General features: G+C 42.1%; 1 protein-coding gene across 1 annotated transcript; it reads right to left on the minus strand.

The window, feature by feature from the left end:
- Nucleotides 1-8,277: 8,277 nt before the first annotated feature.
- Nucleotides 8,278-16,217, minus strand: FAM110C (family with sequence similarity 110 member C). Its single transcript, XM_015623162.2, has 2 exons — nucleotides 14,910-16,217; nucleotides 8,278-11,713 (listed from the first exon to the last, which is right to left on the minus strand). The coding sequence occupies exon 1, from the start codon at nucleotides 16,036-16,038 to the stop codon at nucleotides 14,950-14,952; it is 1,089 nt and encodes a 362-aa protein (XP_015478648.1). The 5' UTR covers nucleotides 16,039-16,217; the 3' UTR covers nucleotides 8,278-11,713; nucleotides 14,910-14,949.
- Nucleotides 16,218-18,069: the final 1,852 nt, after the last annotated feature.

The raw sequence follows: 18,069 nt of genomic DNA on the forward strand, positions 1-18,069 counted from the left end.
CCTTCCTTCCCTTCCTTCCCTTCCTTCCCTTCCTTCCCTTCCATTCCTTCTTCTCCTTCAAACATAAAAAGAAAAAACCCCTTTAGCATTGGCATGTGTTTTCTCAATTTTATGGAATTTCCATTTCTTTTTGCTTCACCTTTCCACACAGAAATAAGAACATCATTGTGAAATAATATGAAATGGGTGTTAGAAGACTTCCTGGATGATTTAAGTGTGTTTCACAACAGACTTGCTTTTCATAATAGCAGGGATAAAGCAACATTTAGAGAGGGTACATAGGGTACATAGACCTTTAGAAAAAAGGAAAAGATATCTCTTCATTGCCTTTCATTTCCTCTCTGATGCAACTATATTTATTAGATGCAAAGTATTTTATCACAGCACATGCAAATCACATGTTGCTGACAGTAACATGACTGAGAAAACTGCAGAGACTCAAAGTATTGTTCCGAAGAATCTTTCAGTTAGTTACACATTAACAGCTTCAGTAGTTGTACATTCACATATTAAGATATCATCCAAGTTTAGAGTTCAAATAAAAACTTCCTTTTCAGTGCATTGCACTTCATCTGGAAAAAGTAATGACTCTTTACATTGCACTCTAATGGCCTGGAACATATTTGTCTGACTGGAATACTAATGAATATTAAACTTTAATATTAATAGACTTGACAAAAGATATGTATATATTGAAATTTTAAGATGAAGGGGGTACAGTGCCTAGACCCAGTAGTGTACTAGTTAGTAGAGAGTTTTGCATTAATGGTATAATGAGAGATTTCTAAAACTCTTGTCAGTAGTTTTGGCCTTCACCTATAACAACAACAACAAAAATATTGTTCAGCTGAACAATTACTAATTAAATGTGCTGAACTTTTCCATGATCCTCCTCAGGAACAAAAAGAACCCAGCACCCAAAATGAGCCTATTTCTGAATACACTAGATGCTCTGAGCACACCAGCTGCTCTGAGCATACTGCTTCCTCTGCTATGTATGTGATGTTTTGCTTTGACCTAGGCTGTTTTTCATGGCAGAAATATATTTTTCAGAGATTTCTAACTTTTTTGGTGCCTAAAATTTTAAATTTTTGGGACAGTTCGAGGGGGGGAGAATATTCATTCAATACTTCTGTGAAAAACATGAGCTCCATTAAAATCAAGTTCCATTATGAAAATATTTTTGTTGGAAATTTTTTGACCAGCCTTACCATTTAGATATCTAGATTTATGTACACTAATGACTCACATCTCCTTCCTCCACTGATTTTAAACACCTTTGCTATTGTTTTGACAAACTGCTCTTTCCACTTTCATTCTGAAAATAAAACAAAGACTGTTGTATCAATCCTTGCCTTTGTTTTCCCTGCCTTTCCAGCAACTGATTCATTTTTTGGATAAAGACACAGCTCTTTTCTGGAATAGGAGCACACCACTTGATTTTTCAGATTTGCCTTCTGTGTTGATCTCTATCATAAGGATAATCCAAATCTCATCATGTCTCAGTTCACACCACTTTAACCTGCTGGTTGTGAGATTGAAATAGCCTTCAAAAATGAGATTTAAGGGAGCAGACAACGAAGAACTTGTAGAGAGCCAGACTCCACAGAAGTTAATTAATATGCCAGACGTTAAGTTTATCCTTAACTAACTTGCCTATTCCTAGAAAAGTAAGGACATCTTTTACACTTCCTCTCGATGTTAGGGTACCACTGTGGTGTCACAGTGAGCCCACCCTGGAGGCACACAACATTCTTTGCCCTATTGGGACTTTCTGCCAATGACCATGTGGCTCTGCAGCATTTCTTCCAGGGCCTCTCAGTTTTGACAAATTTGGGGTTTACCAAGCTGAAGCTTCTTCCAGCCACAGCTGGGTATGGGTTTTCAGAAACAGTAGACCAAAACAGTGACCAAAATGTTTTACCTCAATAAAGGACAAAAGAAAAGTGACAGAAAAAAAAGCCCTCTCAAACAATCTCAGTAGACTTTATGATTCAGACAAACACTTTCACAATGGTACAGCTTATGAACACCAGATGAGGGTGGGATTGCTCTGGTCTAAGTTTAACTGGACAAAGGTTAGCAGTCTAGCCTAAATCAGTCACCATTGCCCCCAGCAGCCAGCAGTGAGATATAGGTAGCTGTACAAGTGATTCATTCCAGGATGACTCACTGGCTGCAGATAGGCCTGCTGGGGTAGGCAGGTAGGTGAGATGTGCTGCTGGGCACCCTTTGTTAGCCTGCCCTTAGAACAGAGCAAGAGCCTCAGCTGTAAAATGCCTACAGGCTGCATCACCTCTCCTTTGGAGCGGGCCAGGAGCACACACCTGGACAGTCACGGCAGCTCACAGGACAAGTGCTGGCAGGTTTGGCAGCCAGAGCTGAGTCATGTGGCTGAACCCTTAGTACCAGCATCTGTTTGCAAAACTGCCTCTGAGATACTTCTGATAAAGAGAATTATGATTTGGAAAGTTTGTGAGTTCTTTGGAAACATGACACCATTTCAAACAGCTCAAGCTATGACCTTAGCACCCCCTCTTCTTGGCTGTAGTACCACGTGGCACTTTCTAGCTGTAACTACTACCAATAATTGATTATTACTCAATTAAATACAGTGAGAAACTTAAGCCTAAAAAGCAGAACATTTTACAAAGCCAAAATCTATGACTTCATTAAAATGATTCTCACATCAGCTTACTTTTACCTTAGAAGCTCACCAGACTCAAACTGCAGCGGATCCAACACAATTATTAATAAGGAAGGCAAACAGTTGACATATCTTTCACTTCATTCCTGATGAATTTTTCTTGCCTCCTCCACACAATGGAAAATGCCGTCATTACAGCTACATTTTCTTTCTATAGTCTGGGAGCTTTGTAGTGCACCTCACTCCTCATGTTTTTAGAATCCTCCTTGAAGCAATTTCCTTTTCATCTCCTTTTTAAACTACACTGGCTTTTCTCATACTTCTGCTGGATTTGTTGCTATGTTTATGATTGACTGTTTTGTGTTTCTATTGCACCATCCCATTTGACTTCACTCAGAACCACCCATGTTTACTTCCTACATGGATGGAATTTCTTGTCTTTGCTTTATATTTCATTCTTGATCATAGTGTCAAAGGTGTGATCCTGACTGCGCAGAAAACATCATTGTGCTTCCAGCTATACCTTTGAGGTTTGTCACAATGAATAGAAGCACTAGGGAAGACTGGGAAGGCTGCAGGAAATAGACATGAGAGGGTTCTTGATGTTGGAAGTATTTGTACTGGGCAATGCTTATGCTCTGCAGTCCATCCCAGGACATTATCATGTTACATGTATACACCTACAAGAAAAGCACAGCACTTGCCCATGACCAGACACACTACATGCCATGTGTTCTTCATAACACTCCTGCCTCCTTCACTGAAATGTGAATCTGGATGAAAACCAGGCTTCTAGCAAAATCTAAAGTGTAAAAATGGTGTCCTTCTGTTTCTCGTTCACATTCAGTACCTGAACAGTCCTAAATGTTTGGACGGTTTTGATCTGCATCATAACTGTGATTATGGAACTATCAAAAGTTTTTATTTCCAAAGAAATGTACCTATATATACCTTGAAAATATATCTATATGGAAGAATGTTGAGTAAAATCAACAGAGGACAAATACAAGAGTCCTTGATCGGTGTTTGTTTTAACTTAAGAATAACCAAAATAATTTTAAGCTGGGAAATATGTGTTTGTGATTATTTAGGCAAATATAGATTTTTTTTAAGTGGTAGAGCATTCATTTAGATGAAAAGAAACCCTGTTCTCTTCCTTTAACTTACCAGTACATATTCTATTTGCACAGTAGGCAAGGGCCCTGGAGCTGGAACAGCTACAGTTGAGAGGATGATCCCTGGTGAGCACATAGAGCCCAGGTCAACCACCTTTCTTCCTAGCAGGCCTCCTTCCCAGCAGTCCCCACTCCTCTCTCAGCTCCTGCCAGGTGGACAAAACCTCGAGAAGATGCCCAGTGTGCTGCAGCACTAAAGTGGAGCTGGCAGTGGCCAGGCTCTGCTCTTGGGCACCTCAGCACCCTTGGAGGCTGGGTTTGCAGTTTGAACTAGCTATATAGCATTTGATAGCCAGATCTCCACTAAATGAGTGTTTCAGAGCCTCAAATCTTCTCAGTTCATCATTTTCCAGAATCTTGTTTCTGTTCATCAGAGCCCTGTCCCAAGCTGACTTGAACTAAGCAGAGGGAGGACTGGTGAAGGAGAAGTGAGCACATGGACATTTGCACACTTTTGAATCCATTTTGTTTTACAGCTAAAGTAATACAAATAGATTTAAATCCATACTTCTAACTAAAACAAGTTTCCTGTGGCTCCCAACTGCAGGCGGAATCCGAGTTCTATTCTGTACTGAAACATCTCTTTTGCAGTCTACTGCAACCTTCCTAGATCTTGCCAGCTCAGCTGAACCATTAGATAGGCTGTAAATGCCCTTCTTAGAGTACTCTGAAGAAAGACGAAAATTATGTAATTTTGGGAGTTAGACATTACTCCAAATCAGTTTCCCTTGTTTCCCTGCATTTTGCAGGGCATGATTTTATTTTTTTTTTGGTATTATATTCATTTTTACCGTAAAAAATCTTACAGATTATCTGTTGTAGTGTGATGTAATTAGCAGACTTAAGAATTTTATGTACACTTTCTTTTGTACAAACATTTTACACAGGAAGACTGTTGCTAATATTGGTCTCAGTCCTCAGGTAAAGCAAGATGCTACCATAACACAAACCACACTGATTTATGTTGAAAATATTTGAAGATCAGGGGAATTTATTTGTGGCAGTTTGAGATCAAGCATAGGTAAACAGGGGTTTTAGACAAAGTGGCCATGGAAGAAAATCATTCTCTTGGACAATGCACAATAAGACTCTCAGGAACATGGTGAGATTCTTGGGATTGTCCTGTGCAAGACCAGGAGTTGGATTTGATGATCCCTGTGGGTCCCTTCCAACTCAGCATATTCTATGATTCTGTGATCAGTGGGAAGAGAAGTCCTCTTACCTCTAACCATCCTATTACTTTGTTTCTGCAATTGTTTTAGAGCAATATAAGATGATCTATGAATGTCTCAAACTCTGCAGGAATAAGGTGGTCTTTCTACCAGCTGTAGGATAATAATAAATTTATACAATCTAAAAAACTGAAAATTTAGGAAAATTTGAGCTTCTGGACAATCAGTCTGTATTGGAAGGTTAAATTGAAGGCCTGTTCTCAGAAGTTACACAATTTTCAGCCTCTTTATAGTAATTGACATCAAGGAATTTATTCCTTTTTTACAGTGGAATCCTATTCTCACTGTTGTCAGAGCAAGTGAAGGCAGCTCTGCAGATGCTCTTTAACCCAGTAGATGCCTGGAGAGTCACCTCAGCTTGTGTTTGCAGGTGAACTCAATAGACTACATCTCTGTTCGATGTTGGTTGACTCTTGCACATGATAAAAGCTCTTAAATTTACTTTCCTGCAGGAAACAAATGTGGAGTGAAGACATGTTCCCAAGAAATGAGTGGCGAAACTGCATCCTTCCAACAAGTTCAAGAGATACCTTCTTGTCCTGGGTTCCACACAGAACTGCTTCAGTCTTTCTTTTCCAGTCCTGCAACTGCAAAGCTTACCCAACTGGCTTTCACTGTCCTAATGTTCTTATTTGGCCACACCAAACTTCCTAGAAGGTTTAAACTATGCTACACTATGAAAAGATGTGGGAGCTGGGATTTGGTTTTGTAGTAGCTGTGCTCAGGGCTCTTTGTGGATGATGTGTCACCACAGCTCTGAAAAACTTACCCTCTAGAAGACATAAACCAAGCCAAAGATTATGTTACAAACAGGTATCAAGGAAAAAAAACAATGAAAAAATACATGCTAAACTATGCAGGAACAGCTACATGGATGAAAAAAGACTACAGAGTTGGTCTCTGATCTTGTAAGCTACTGCTTAACTACACAACACATTAATTTCTTGACTTTCTGCATGATTAATTCTTAGTTTCCTTAGGGCAGAAACAGAAAGATTGAGCAGAAGGGTGTAAAACCTAACTGAAAGCATTATTCAGAAAAAAAAAAAAAAAGTTTACAAGAAAGAGAATAATTAGAAGAGTGCCATGTGTAATGACTGGCGCATGAGTGAGTTCATTGGAAATGTAAACATGGAAAGGGACTGTCAGAGAGGGTGTGAGATGAGCAACTCAGGCTGATGAATAACTGCGGAAGTGGTTAAGACTTCCTGGTCACCAAAGAGAAAAACAGTGATGCAAGAAGAGGTTGGGCTAAAAGGAAGGAATAGGAGCAGCACTCCTCTTTGCATGCTCAGCTGTGCCTGCCTCTTTGTGTGTGACTCTACATCTTGGCGCTTGCTGCTTCAGTGCTCTAATGCTGATCAATAACGGACCAATAATCATGTGGTTTTGTGTTGATGACTGCTACCCTCTGGTTCCTGCTACAGCCTATGAAAAAAACAAAAATTGTACTTCTGTTGAGCTCTTGATGACTGAGGCAAATTTTGAAACCCAGACAATCACACCTCTTAGATATTTTTAATCATAACTGCTGAGGCAACTCAAGTCCAGTAAAAATGTGCAAGCTAATTTTACAGGATTTCCTGTTCTTTCAGTAACTACATTGATTCCTGGAGATGGATATATGTAGCTGACTTTGATCTGGAGGGTTTTTTTTCTAAGATACGGTTTGTTTTTCTGCTATATCACTAATTTTATTGGCAAGTATAATTGACCAAAATTCTCAACACCTTTTGTCATGGAGACCTTGACAGACTGCTGTTACATCATTGCCTGTAAAAGAGCCAAGTAGTCCTTTCTAAACCCATTTTATTTCCAAGGATGGGCTAACTACTACCTCTCCCTACAACATTATACTCTAGTGAATTGACGTAGTCCCCTTCAGCACCACGGGATAAAGCCAGGATAAATACAGTCCAATCACAAAACGTCCCCAAAATTTGAAGTCATCGCTTTGCAGAGTGAAGCCAAGACCTGCATGTGATTTTTTGCCTGCTGACATAGGCTGTTCCTTGGCTAAAGCTCCTGGAGATACTAAGTACTTTTGCAGTTGTGTGTTCAGAATGCCTCAACATCTACAATACACTTGTAAAGACCTTTTCTCTGGTTTCTTTCCAATGCCTATTTACTATTCAGAGATAAATCAGAAGCAAAGCAGCGGATGGATAAACTGTGGACCTTTAAAGGTTGCTTGCACCAGACAGTCTTAAGAGCAGGAGCTTGCCAAACCTTCCTTCTGGAGAAAACCACTGGACTTCATAAAATATGGGATAAAGGTGTTATCTGAAAAATTACTTAAGAGCAATGTTCCTAAATGCTAAGCTGGGCTGTAGCCCAAGGTCATTCTCAGACTATGATGGCTCTGTCCTCTCTAAGGCAGCAAGATGAGCAAAGGCTTGCTATGGGAGATTAACCTCCGTAGAAAGGGGGATGCATGTATTTCACCTGTTCCAGACTTGCTTCATACACTGACACAGGTCACCCTGGATTTGTGAAGGGCAGGTTACATGTCACTGATAATAAAGTTGCTCTTGGGTTTTTGTGGAAGATCCCAATCTGTACACCAAGCATCCTTTAGCTCTTCCTCAACTTGCCTTCAAATGCTGGCTGATGAAGAACTTGAGTCTGAGCAGATTAGGCCATACCAAAATGATTACTGTGAAACTGGAGTGCATTGGTTTCTGGTAAAAGCTCACCGTATGCAACCATTATTTGTGCTGCTTTCTTCACAAAATAAATGAACAGAGATTTAGCATAATATACTGAATTCTTTCTATGGAAAGAACAGTTGAACAACGATTTGTTTATGAGATTCTGGAGATAACACATTTTCCAAGCAGAAATTCAAATTCCCTCACACTTTGGACACTGGCATGAATGAGGGGCATTGCCTGCAGCACATCGTAGCTTTTAACATGAGCAAGACCAAATACAATATTAAATTTGGAAAAAAATAGTACCCTTCAGAAATAAACTCTATTTTTTCAGTTATATTCTGAAATAAAAAATATTAGAATGTTGTAGAACAGCCTTAGCCTCATATAATTCAAATTTACTGATATTGAGAGCTACTATTTATTGTTCCACCTCTTTGCAAGATTTCATCCCTAAGCTCTCAGCCAGGGGTCTGAGCATGGCTCAGGGATAAATTGCATTTTCAGATGTTCAGAGTCAAGTATCATCCTTACTCACAGAGAAATTAATTTCCTAATGGGATTCCAGCTTTAAAATAATAGCACTTTAATGGAGATAGCAATATACAAGTATACTTTAAATAAACAAGCATTACCTCTCAGAGTGGTAGTTTTATTTGTATGCATTCAATAGCACGTGGTTTTTTTCACAGGAATATAAGCATAACAATGGTGAAACATCCGTATCAGATCCAGCCAGTATTCCACTTCTAAGGATTCAAAAGCAGATGCAAGAAGCTGCACAGGAGGCACTGGCAGGACAACCTGCTCCAGAAGGAAGTTTCTGCTTAATCCCCACTGATGTAACACTTGGCCAATTTCATGAAACGTGTAGATTTATACCCCTTAGAAAAGTAATATACATATAGAAAAATCTGTATTTCTTATAGATTTCTGTACAGTAGTATTTACAATATATTGCAAAGATTTCAGCCTCCATATTCCAGGCCATAAACCCCAGACTTTGTACCTTTTTCCTGTTATGCCACAGCAGTGGACATTGCCCTTTGTTACAGCACTGGAGAACCATGAAACACTTGGATGTAAACAGCAATTTGTTCTGCACACTTGCACCCCATTTGACTATTTTGTTTACATAGTTCTAGTCAAAATAATTCAATTTATGACTAGCCTTTGTTATCAGCCACTATTTTAGGCTCCCCAGACAATTGGAAAACTAGTTCTGTTGCTAAAACTTCTGTTCAAACTGCAACAGCCCACTTTTCCACAGCTTAACACCAAAGCTGAAAAATTCCACCTGTCCCAAAAAATATCTTTTATAATCAAATAGTAAAAAAAAAAGCGCCAAACCAAAAAATGATGATTTCTATTTTTTGAGAAAAAGATAGGTAGTGGCTAACTAGTTAGCAAGTTCTTCTTGTTTTGAAGGATGTGACTGAATGACCCAGCAGAAGAAAGGAAAACCCTTTACATGTAACAGTAACAGGAGCGGAATGAACACCAGAGCTCTCATCATTTGGAAAAAACACTGAATTACCCGTTCCCAAAACATATGGGGAAAGACTGTCATCTATTTTTGTTCTGACATATAGGAAATGTAAATTATTAGCTTCCCCAGAGGTATTATTAAATAAAGGGAATTTATAGCTTATCAGGCAAAGATCTTAGACAAGTCCACATCACCTCTAAAATAAATGGGAGTGCTTGGGATTCCTACAGAATATGAACAAAGCCAGGGAAATTCTGCCACACCAGTGTGGAAAGTCACTTGAACTCTACTGAACTATCCACAAAGACAAAAAGAGGGATTTAAAAAGTATTCAAAATGAGTCCAGTTCTGATTTCACTAACCTCTGCCATGAAACCCACATTGATTTTCAGAAAGGTTGATGTTCAGTATTTTCAAGCAAATTAGACATATTCCTTCCTAATATTGAAATCTCGTGAGTAATACATCTTTCATCTTAACTTCTGAAAGCTGCTCAACTGACAAGAGGAACAGCAAATAGAAGTTTGAAAATTAAACAAAAAATTTCCTTGGAAAAAAAACAAATTAATTCTCTTCTCCTGTGGCAGGGCACTGGATTGTAACTCAAAAGATATTTCCTGCACTCTGAGCTGTCTACAGTCATCCATGTTTTCAAAGAAAAGCATTCCTTAGCCCTGATATATAAATATATATGTGGTACAGCATCTTGCTGGGAGCATGAATAGAACAGATAGATCAGATTATGTTCCTGACTAATAAACCTAGACTGTGATCCTTAAAAACCTGCACCTTCAGTGTATAAATTTTCTTAGCAGCATCTTGAAGTTTTCTGAGAATCATTATTTTATAATAATGTAACAAATATATATGGAGATTTCATTATGTAAGAAAATATCCACATATACTACCTTCTCTCTAAGTTTGAAGGAGCTTACACAAACTATTTCATTTTCTCCCAACTGAAAAGTGGGTTCAACAATTATTTTATCTGGAATTGTTATTTAGTTATCTTAAGAACCTCAGACATATAGGCCTTAGTACCTAACACTAGAAACAGAAGATATTGCATGCCCAAACTGGTGCTGTAATTGAGAACTAACCATCCAAGGACTGACAAGCACATTTAAAATCCATGGAAGTGCAACTCAGATGATATCTAGCTGATGTCAACGAGCTCTTCAAGGGCAACTCTTCCACAACCATGGTAACATAAAGTAAGCTTTTCACCTCTGCAGGACCAGCAGCTAAAGTCTACATTATGCCAGTCAAGCAGCTTTCACAGATGGGTATCACTGCAAATGAAAGGGAAAGTGACTTTGGATTTTATTTTTTTTATTTTTTTTTGCATTGTTTTGTGGTTTGTAATGTCCACATCGAAATGCTTTGATTTTCTAGCAAGCAATGACACATTAGGGTGTTTGAGGCATAGCCAGAAAATTCCATGAGGTACTGCAGAGGCCTCATTCACCACACTAATAATCCAAGTATCACCTTTTAAAACATCTTTAGCTCTGGCAGCCCAAATGAAGCATTTTTCTGAGGACATTGAGTGAGGTGTTGTCTACACTGGGTGTCATCAGGACATTCCCTGGCCTGCTGTGCCCTAACATGCCCTCTTGCCTTGCACAGCTCCCTAATGCCATTCTCTAAGAGCTTGGTCACACACTGCCTAAAACTAAAGCTGTTGCACCACGACTGCCAAACCTTGCAATGTTTCCATGTCAGAGTCAGGCAAACATTGCAAACAAACTGTACCATTCTGCAAGGCAGAAACAATGCAAAACCTCCCTCAAAACCTGTTTCTTGGAACCATGCTCCTGGAAGAACTTGGTGCTATTCTTTCCCAAAGGCTGAGCAAGCTGTGTGACAAACTAGCAAGAGCAAACTAGATGGATACAAGGTACACCAATTTGGCTTGCACGCTCTCAGAGAAAGAGAGGCTTGGCAGGGATAGAGTTTACAGCATGTTTGCCCAGTGTCTCAGATAAGGCTGTCAGCTATCCCTCAGCAGCCAAGCAAATGATGGTGAATGACGTCAGGGTGAGCTCTGATCAAACAGCCCTGGTAAGGGAGAGCCTTTGAACAGTCTGTCTGCAAGGAAACACCTGACCCACAGGTCATTGCCACTTCATTCCCACTTTCTCCCCCCATCCTTGTTGACAAATTCATTGCTGGAAAGAGATGGGTGCACAAAACAGACCTTCTGTCACAGCCTGGAATGACATCCTGAGGCAGTGAGCTGATGTTGAATATTACTGTGGATGGCAGCTCCTGCCACGCTTTGCTTTTCCAGGGGTTTTTGTTTCCTGCTGTCTTGCAGGGGCACAGCTCACAATCTCCACTTTTCATTGCAACCTTGGACACCCTTGGGCTTGACAAGAGTGAGGCTTCCAGGGGGTGGGGGTGAAGGTAGGAAGCAATAACAAAATACTAAACTTGGACAAAGTACACATAAGCCAGATGAGGGAACAGTTTCTTCCTGTGTCTGGTTATGTTCACCTTCCAAGTCAGAAATTCTGAAGAAAGAAGAAAAAGAGAGTTATTTGTTATTTATCACATCAGACAAGCATAAGGTGATACTCTAAAGCTTTTATTCAGCTGCCTATTGCTACTGCCAACATAGTAAATTACCCTCCCTGGAGATTTCCACTTGAATAATGCCCACCCATTTAAGAATGATGAGAAACTCAAGGCTGAATAATCTTGATTCAGCTCAGGAAGGAGGATGTGAAGTGAACTCTCTTCCTAGAATCAAGCAGAACTGACAGTGAGAGGAACTGAACTGCAGAGGTGACCCCAGGCAGCTTTCTACCAAGAAACAGCAATGACCATCTTGCCAAGGACCTGAGTTTTCTGAAGCTCACAACCCACACTCTGCAATTATCTCTCTGATGAAATATGCTAAAGAACCTGATCCTTCAAACAGCTCTTTTATTTACATGGTGCTTCACCAGCTCCCAGAGAGCTCATGAAAAATTAAACAGAAACATAAAATATGAATGGAATGATCACTGGCCCATAAAAGCTCTGCAGCTCTTGAAAGGTGTTTTATACATAACAAATGTTGGGATTTCAGAAATGAGGTTTTTGCCTCATTGTCCAAAGAAGATGAAACAATTTTCAAGCCTCTCTAGAAAACCAGGAGCTTCTAAGGATGTGCCTCGGAACACTAGGAAGAGTACATTGCTCCCCAGCAGAGAACAGAAGTCCACTGCCCTTTAATAGGCAAACTAAACAGATCCAAATACCTGGATATTGTGAAAAGATATCTGACTTGATGCTGTATAGTCAGAGAAAGTGTAGAACTGAATGAAAATTTAGACCAGAACTACAAGATTCATCTTGCAATCACGTGGTGATAACAATTCTCTCCTTAAATTCTGTCCAGTAAATGTAATATTTAACTTACGATAACTCTTGATGACCCTTGTCCTTTATTCTGGGTGCTGTGTACAGGTATTTTTAGCTGACCTTTCTGAACTTCACAATTCTGTGGCCTAATTGGTAAGAATGTTCTCAGTTTTCAGAAACTACCAGATAGCTGAGATCCCAACAGTTGAGAGTCAGCCTTAGTATTCTTAAAATTAGGTTTATAAATAAGGGCCCTCTGAATTAGTCTTTCCTAGTCAAAAATTTTGGTGTCAAAGGAAATTGTTACCAGAGTAAAGTTCTCCCTTGTTATAGGTATTAAAGTTATTACAGAATGAACATAGGATCACTTGAATAAACTTGCTGTTTATTTCATGGATATCTTTTCACCACCTTGCTAGGCTGTGTACTATCATTTTATCTTATATGGTAAAAATAAAAAGCCATTGACTAAGTCCATGTGAAGTTACACTGGTTCAGCTCCTGGTACCTCCCCACTCCTGCCCTTGCCTTTGCCGTGGTGCAACACCTCCTCTGCAGACTGCATGCTCCCTGGGGTGCTCACCAGCATCTCCTGCCACAGCTGCAGCACTGGACATGCTTAGCACCCTGCAAATGGACAGGGAAAGGACCAGCTGCTCCCTCTGGAGCCACCTCTGTGGTGACGACCTGGACCCTACCCCCATAAGGGGCACTGAGCAGCAAACAGGCTTTTAGTTGGTTGGTTTTCTTGCATGGTTCATGCTTACTGGAATCTGCCTCCCATCTCTTGTTCAGCAAGGCTGGCAGCTGCAAGGAGCTTCACAAAACCACTACTTTCCTTGTTTTGTGTATCTCCCTGGCCTTTCATCACAGAAGGATGAGCAAGGATAAAATATAAGTTTAAGAGAGCCCTTTCTTCTAAGATTATTTGAGGAAGGATTTGTAACATAACAACACTTCTTTTAAGTTGTTAGCCAGATACCTGAGAACATTCTTATCAGCATGGCCTTGAAAAGATTTTGTAAAATGTCTCTCTCCCCATCTTCTGCCTCTTGCAGGAAGAAAACAGACTTTTGAGAAAAATTCTAATTATAAAGGTGAACCGAATTTCACATCATTATAACCAGTTTCAAGTAAATGGATTTCTGCCTTATATGGATTAAAGGAATTTAGAGTGACAGCCCCACATCCATATAGGAATGAGGTTGAAGCACTACATTTCTCCATATTTGTAAGACCCACATGCTCTATCAACAGCTGTATCTACACCAAATGATGTTCTTCTCACACACCAATTACAAACTGTCAGAAAATATACATGTAACCCTTCATATCAAGACCTACTCAAGCAATTTTTAAATAACTCACAGTAAGCTGTGGTAGTTATCCCAGGGGCTTTATGTAGTGGAAAGAAAAAAACCACTTATAGATTATCAACACCACAGGCTCCATGAATATAGTTCTTTTTCAGGAGAACATATGCAAAACAAACACCACTTTTACTAAACCCAGGCTATTGGCTTTTGCCAGAGCTAAATTTGTTCTGCTTCTATCTGTGAAGTAATTGATTTCTAGAGCCATGCTTTTGTGTTAATTATCTTTAACTTAAAACAGTGGAGTACCCCTCTGACCAAGGCAAACCACACAACTCATGCCCGACTACCAGCACCAAGCACAAACCCACTGCAGAGGAAAACCCAAACTCTCTGAAATGCTATGAGGTCACCTGGAACAAACATTTATGGTCCCAAAAAAAAGCCATGGAGGGAATAAGATTGCTAGCAGGGCACTGATTCAGTTTTGCTTTCTTGATACCTGGGGGTGCCTATGTGTAGGGGGAAGGAGAGAGAGTGAAGGAAAGTAAAGAGGGGAAAACTGTAGTAGTGTAGTATAAATACAGTGCACTCCTGATGAGTAATAGTTTCAGCAGTACAGTATAAATACAGTGTACTCCTAATTAGTAGTAGACTGTTCAGTCTGTTATCCAAATAACTGTAACTAAAGGTTGAATGCTTTTCTAAGTTTTTTTCCTGGCATTTAATATAGCCAAAATTAAAAGAAATAAGATATTTGCCAAGCAGGAATCTCCAAAGTACAGGCATCCTTCACAGACACTGACTCTTTAATTTCTTGTGGGGGGTCTGATCTAAACCTGGCAAGTTGCAAGCATTTACTTGTTTGTATTTTGGTTTTTGTAGTAGTATGGATTTCTGCTTTGCAAAAAAGCCATACTTGAAATATGTGGTAAAATAAATTTTCCTTCAGCTCTTCCTGAAAAGACTAATATAAACTATGAGAAGTCAACCGCTCTATAAAAATGAAAGAGAAACACAGATTGCCAGGGCGAGGCTTTGCACACACCTTGAGCTCACCAGGCTCCAACGCATGCTGAATGAAGCCATCATGCCAGTTCCTGGATCACCTTGCTGGTCTCCCTGGCTTTCTTACAGGTGTACAACCATTTGATAATCCGAGCGTTGCGCTCAATCACAGAGGTGCTGCTGGGGACCTGCTCGGTGAGCTCGTCCTCCAGCAGCCCCTCATCCCCACTGTGCCTCGTGAACTCACTCTCCGATGTTGCCACGCTGATGCTGCGGATCTTGAAGGAGACATTGTCAGACACCACGGAGAAGTTCTCTCTCCCAAGATCCTCAATGACCTCCTGCTCCAGGCCACAGTACTTGAAAAACGTTTCAAACTCAGCGAAGGACTTGGAGTAGCGAGAGCTGATGTCTGACTGGGAGCGATGGAGACCTCTCCTCTTCACCTCCTTGACCTCTTCAGGAGGTGTACTCAGTTTTGAGGGTCCCTCATGCTCTTTTATACATACTCCTTCCCCTTCAGTGCTCACAGTGGTAGTCTGCACCGCTCCATGGTCACTGGGCTCACGGTCACCATCTTTTGCCGAGAGAGGTTCATAGCTCTCGGTGGCTGCGACGTCCTCCATGACTCTGGGCAACTCGGGGGAAGCCAACTGCTTCTCCTTTATGGGCCCATGGAAGATCCTCCTCACCAAATTCCCCCGTGAGCTGTCCTGGCTTTGACCTCTCCCGAGCTCACATTTCTGACGGTAGATCACCAGGGAATCCGGCCGCATCTGCCTCCTGGTGCTGCGCCTGGCGATGGGGGGGCCGTGCTGCAGGGGGGCTCGGCAGGAGCTCACCGCCCTGCCCAGCTCCAGGGCCTTCGTGCCCGTGCCCAGCTCCCTGCTCGCTGCTCTGCTCTCCACGGAGCAGGTCTCGCTGCTGCTCTCCGAGGCTGAGCTGAGCGCGATGACGGGATCCTGCCTGGTGCTGATCACCTGCTGGCTCTTTACGTACTTGGCCTTATCGGCGGCCAGTCTCTCCACCGCACTTTTCCTGCCCGGCTTGCCGGCCTCCAGCTGCCTGCGGAGGTACTCGGGCCCCTTGTTGAGGAGCCGCAGGGGGAGGGAGGAGTGGAGGTCGGAGATGGCGTGCATTCCCACGGCCCGGGAGAGTTCAGCTGGCATAGCAATTTCAAGGACGCGGCTTCTGCTTCCAGTCCCGAGAGGGAAGGGGGATAAGAGGAAAAAAAAAACCAAAACAAAACCAAAAAACAAAAAAGGAAAAGGGGAGAAAGGAAAGCCGCGGTGCAGGGCAGCCGGGCGCGCAGGAGGCGGCGGCGCGCTGCGAGGGCCGCGCTCCCCGCTCCGTCGGGGCGCCGCGTGTCCCGCCCGCCCGCGGCGGGCACAGCCAATCCCGGCCGGCAGGAAGGGAGGGAGGCAGGGAGGGAAGGAGGCAGGAGCCGCCCTGGCGGGGGCAGCGGCCCGGCCCCGCCGCCTCCCTCGGCGCTGGGGCGGCCGGGGCTCGGGGGCACGGCGGGTGCGGGGCGCCTGCTCCGACGCCGGGGCACTCGGAGCGCTTGCTCCCCTCGGAAGCATCCTCTCCCGGGCGCTGCTTGAGGGCCTGACCCGGCAGACCCCAGCGCGTCTTGCCCTTCGGGGGGCACCACCTTGTCCCGCTCCTTTGGCGGCCCTTAGGCGGTGCGTTCCCGCGGGTTTCGCTGACCCGGCCGTGCCGGGCGCTGCGCTCCAGCGGGAAACCTTGCCATGATCGGGAAAGGACGGGACGGGCTTCCAGAGCACAGCGGCAGAGCAGGGTCCGGGCACACCCGGCGGGCAGCACAGCTGTGCCCCCAGCTGTGCCCCCGGCTGTGCTGGCAGCATCCTGCCCTTCCCGGGGCAGCGGCAGCAGCAGGGACACGTCTGTCCCTGGCCCGTAGCTGTGATGCGGCTGCGCACCTGTAAAGTGCAGCGGAATGGACTAAAGTCTGAATTGCGTGTCGCAAATCTTTGCCCTTCAGAAACACGGGGCAGAATTCCCATCTGGGGCTGGCAATGCTGAACAGGCAGGACAGAGCCATTGGCTGTATTGTAAACTTCCTAAAGTTAGAGTTGTGAGGCATAGGAAATCACCTGTGGCAGTCCAACTTTAACTCGTGATCTCATGTGAGATGCACTGTAAAAACTGAATTATAGATAACTTTTCTTCTAATACATGGAATAAAAGTTTATATTTGCAATTTTTTTTCATGAATATTTTTTACTGGTTTGGTTTGGTTTTAGTTTGTCTATTACTTCTAGGGGAATACTAGAATGCTTTTGTAGTGGTTGGTTCACACTTCATCTTTACAATCACTAAATTGTAGCTAACAATTTTCCTTTCTTCAGAAAGGAAGAGATGAGCCTCCCTGTCCTCGTTATGAAGTTTCAGGATGCACCACCAGGGTTCTCGCTGTGACAAGAGAAGGGTTATGAACAACCCTGGAGTCAGAGTTTGGGGTAGCTCTTCAGTGACAACATTCTCAGAAACACACAAAACAGAAATATTCTCTTTGCCAGCGTGGTACTACTGCTGGTTTTCACCTTAATTGACATGTCTTTATTTCTAGACATGTAGGTCTGAACTCCAGAAGCCGTAAATCATACAACCCTGTTCACAGCAAGAATCCCAGATAAAATTCTTGCCTGAATCAGGACTGAAATTTGTGACATATCTTGAGATCACTCAGGGTGAAATTCTTGTTGATACGTAGAATGGGTGCAATTTTTTGGAAAGAACTTTATTTTCTTTTACAGTTATGCAAATAGAGCTTGTTTGTATAACAACTTACCTAAAAGTCAATATTGAAAACTGAGAGGCAGTAGTAAAATTTTAAGTGCAGTTAATTACTAGGGAGCTCCTTCCTGTTAAAGCAGTTCACACACAGATGTGTAAGAGTGTAGTTAATATCATTACATGTTTGAATGCTTCATGGGATGCTATATGGGCACACAGAGAAAGCTGATGTCTTCTGACAGTTAATCTGAGCAATAAGCTGATAGATGTAATGAACTTAATAATGAGATACTAAGGTTTCATTTCTATATTGACAAATCTGTTTAATTTTTTTTCCTTCAACATTTTCCTTGGAGTTCTATGGCACTGAATAATGTAATAACAAGCACACATTTCTCCATGCATTTTAATTTGTGTTTTCTCCAAATTCTAGAGTCCTGTAG

Source organism: Parus major, chromosome 3, assembly GCF_001522545.3.
Source record: "Parus major isolate Abel chromosome 3, Parus_major1.1, whole genome shotgun sequence".
NCBI lineage: Eukaryota > Metazoa > Chordata > Aves > Passeriformes > Paridae > Parus > Parus major.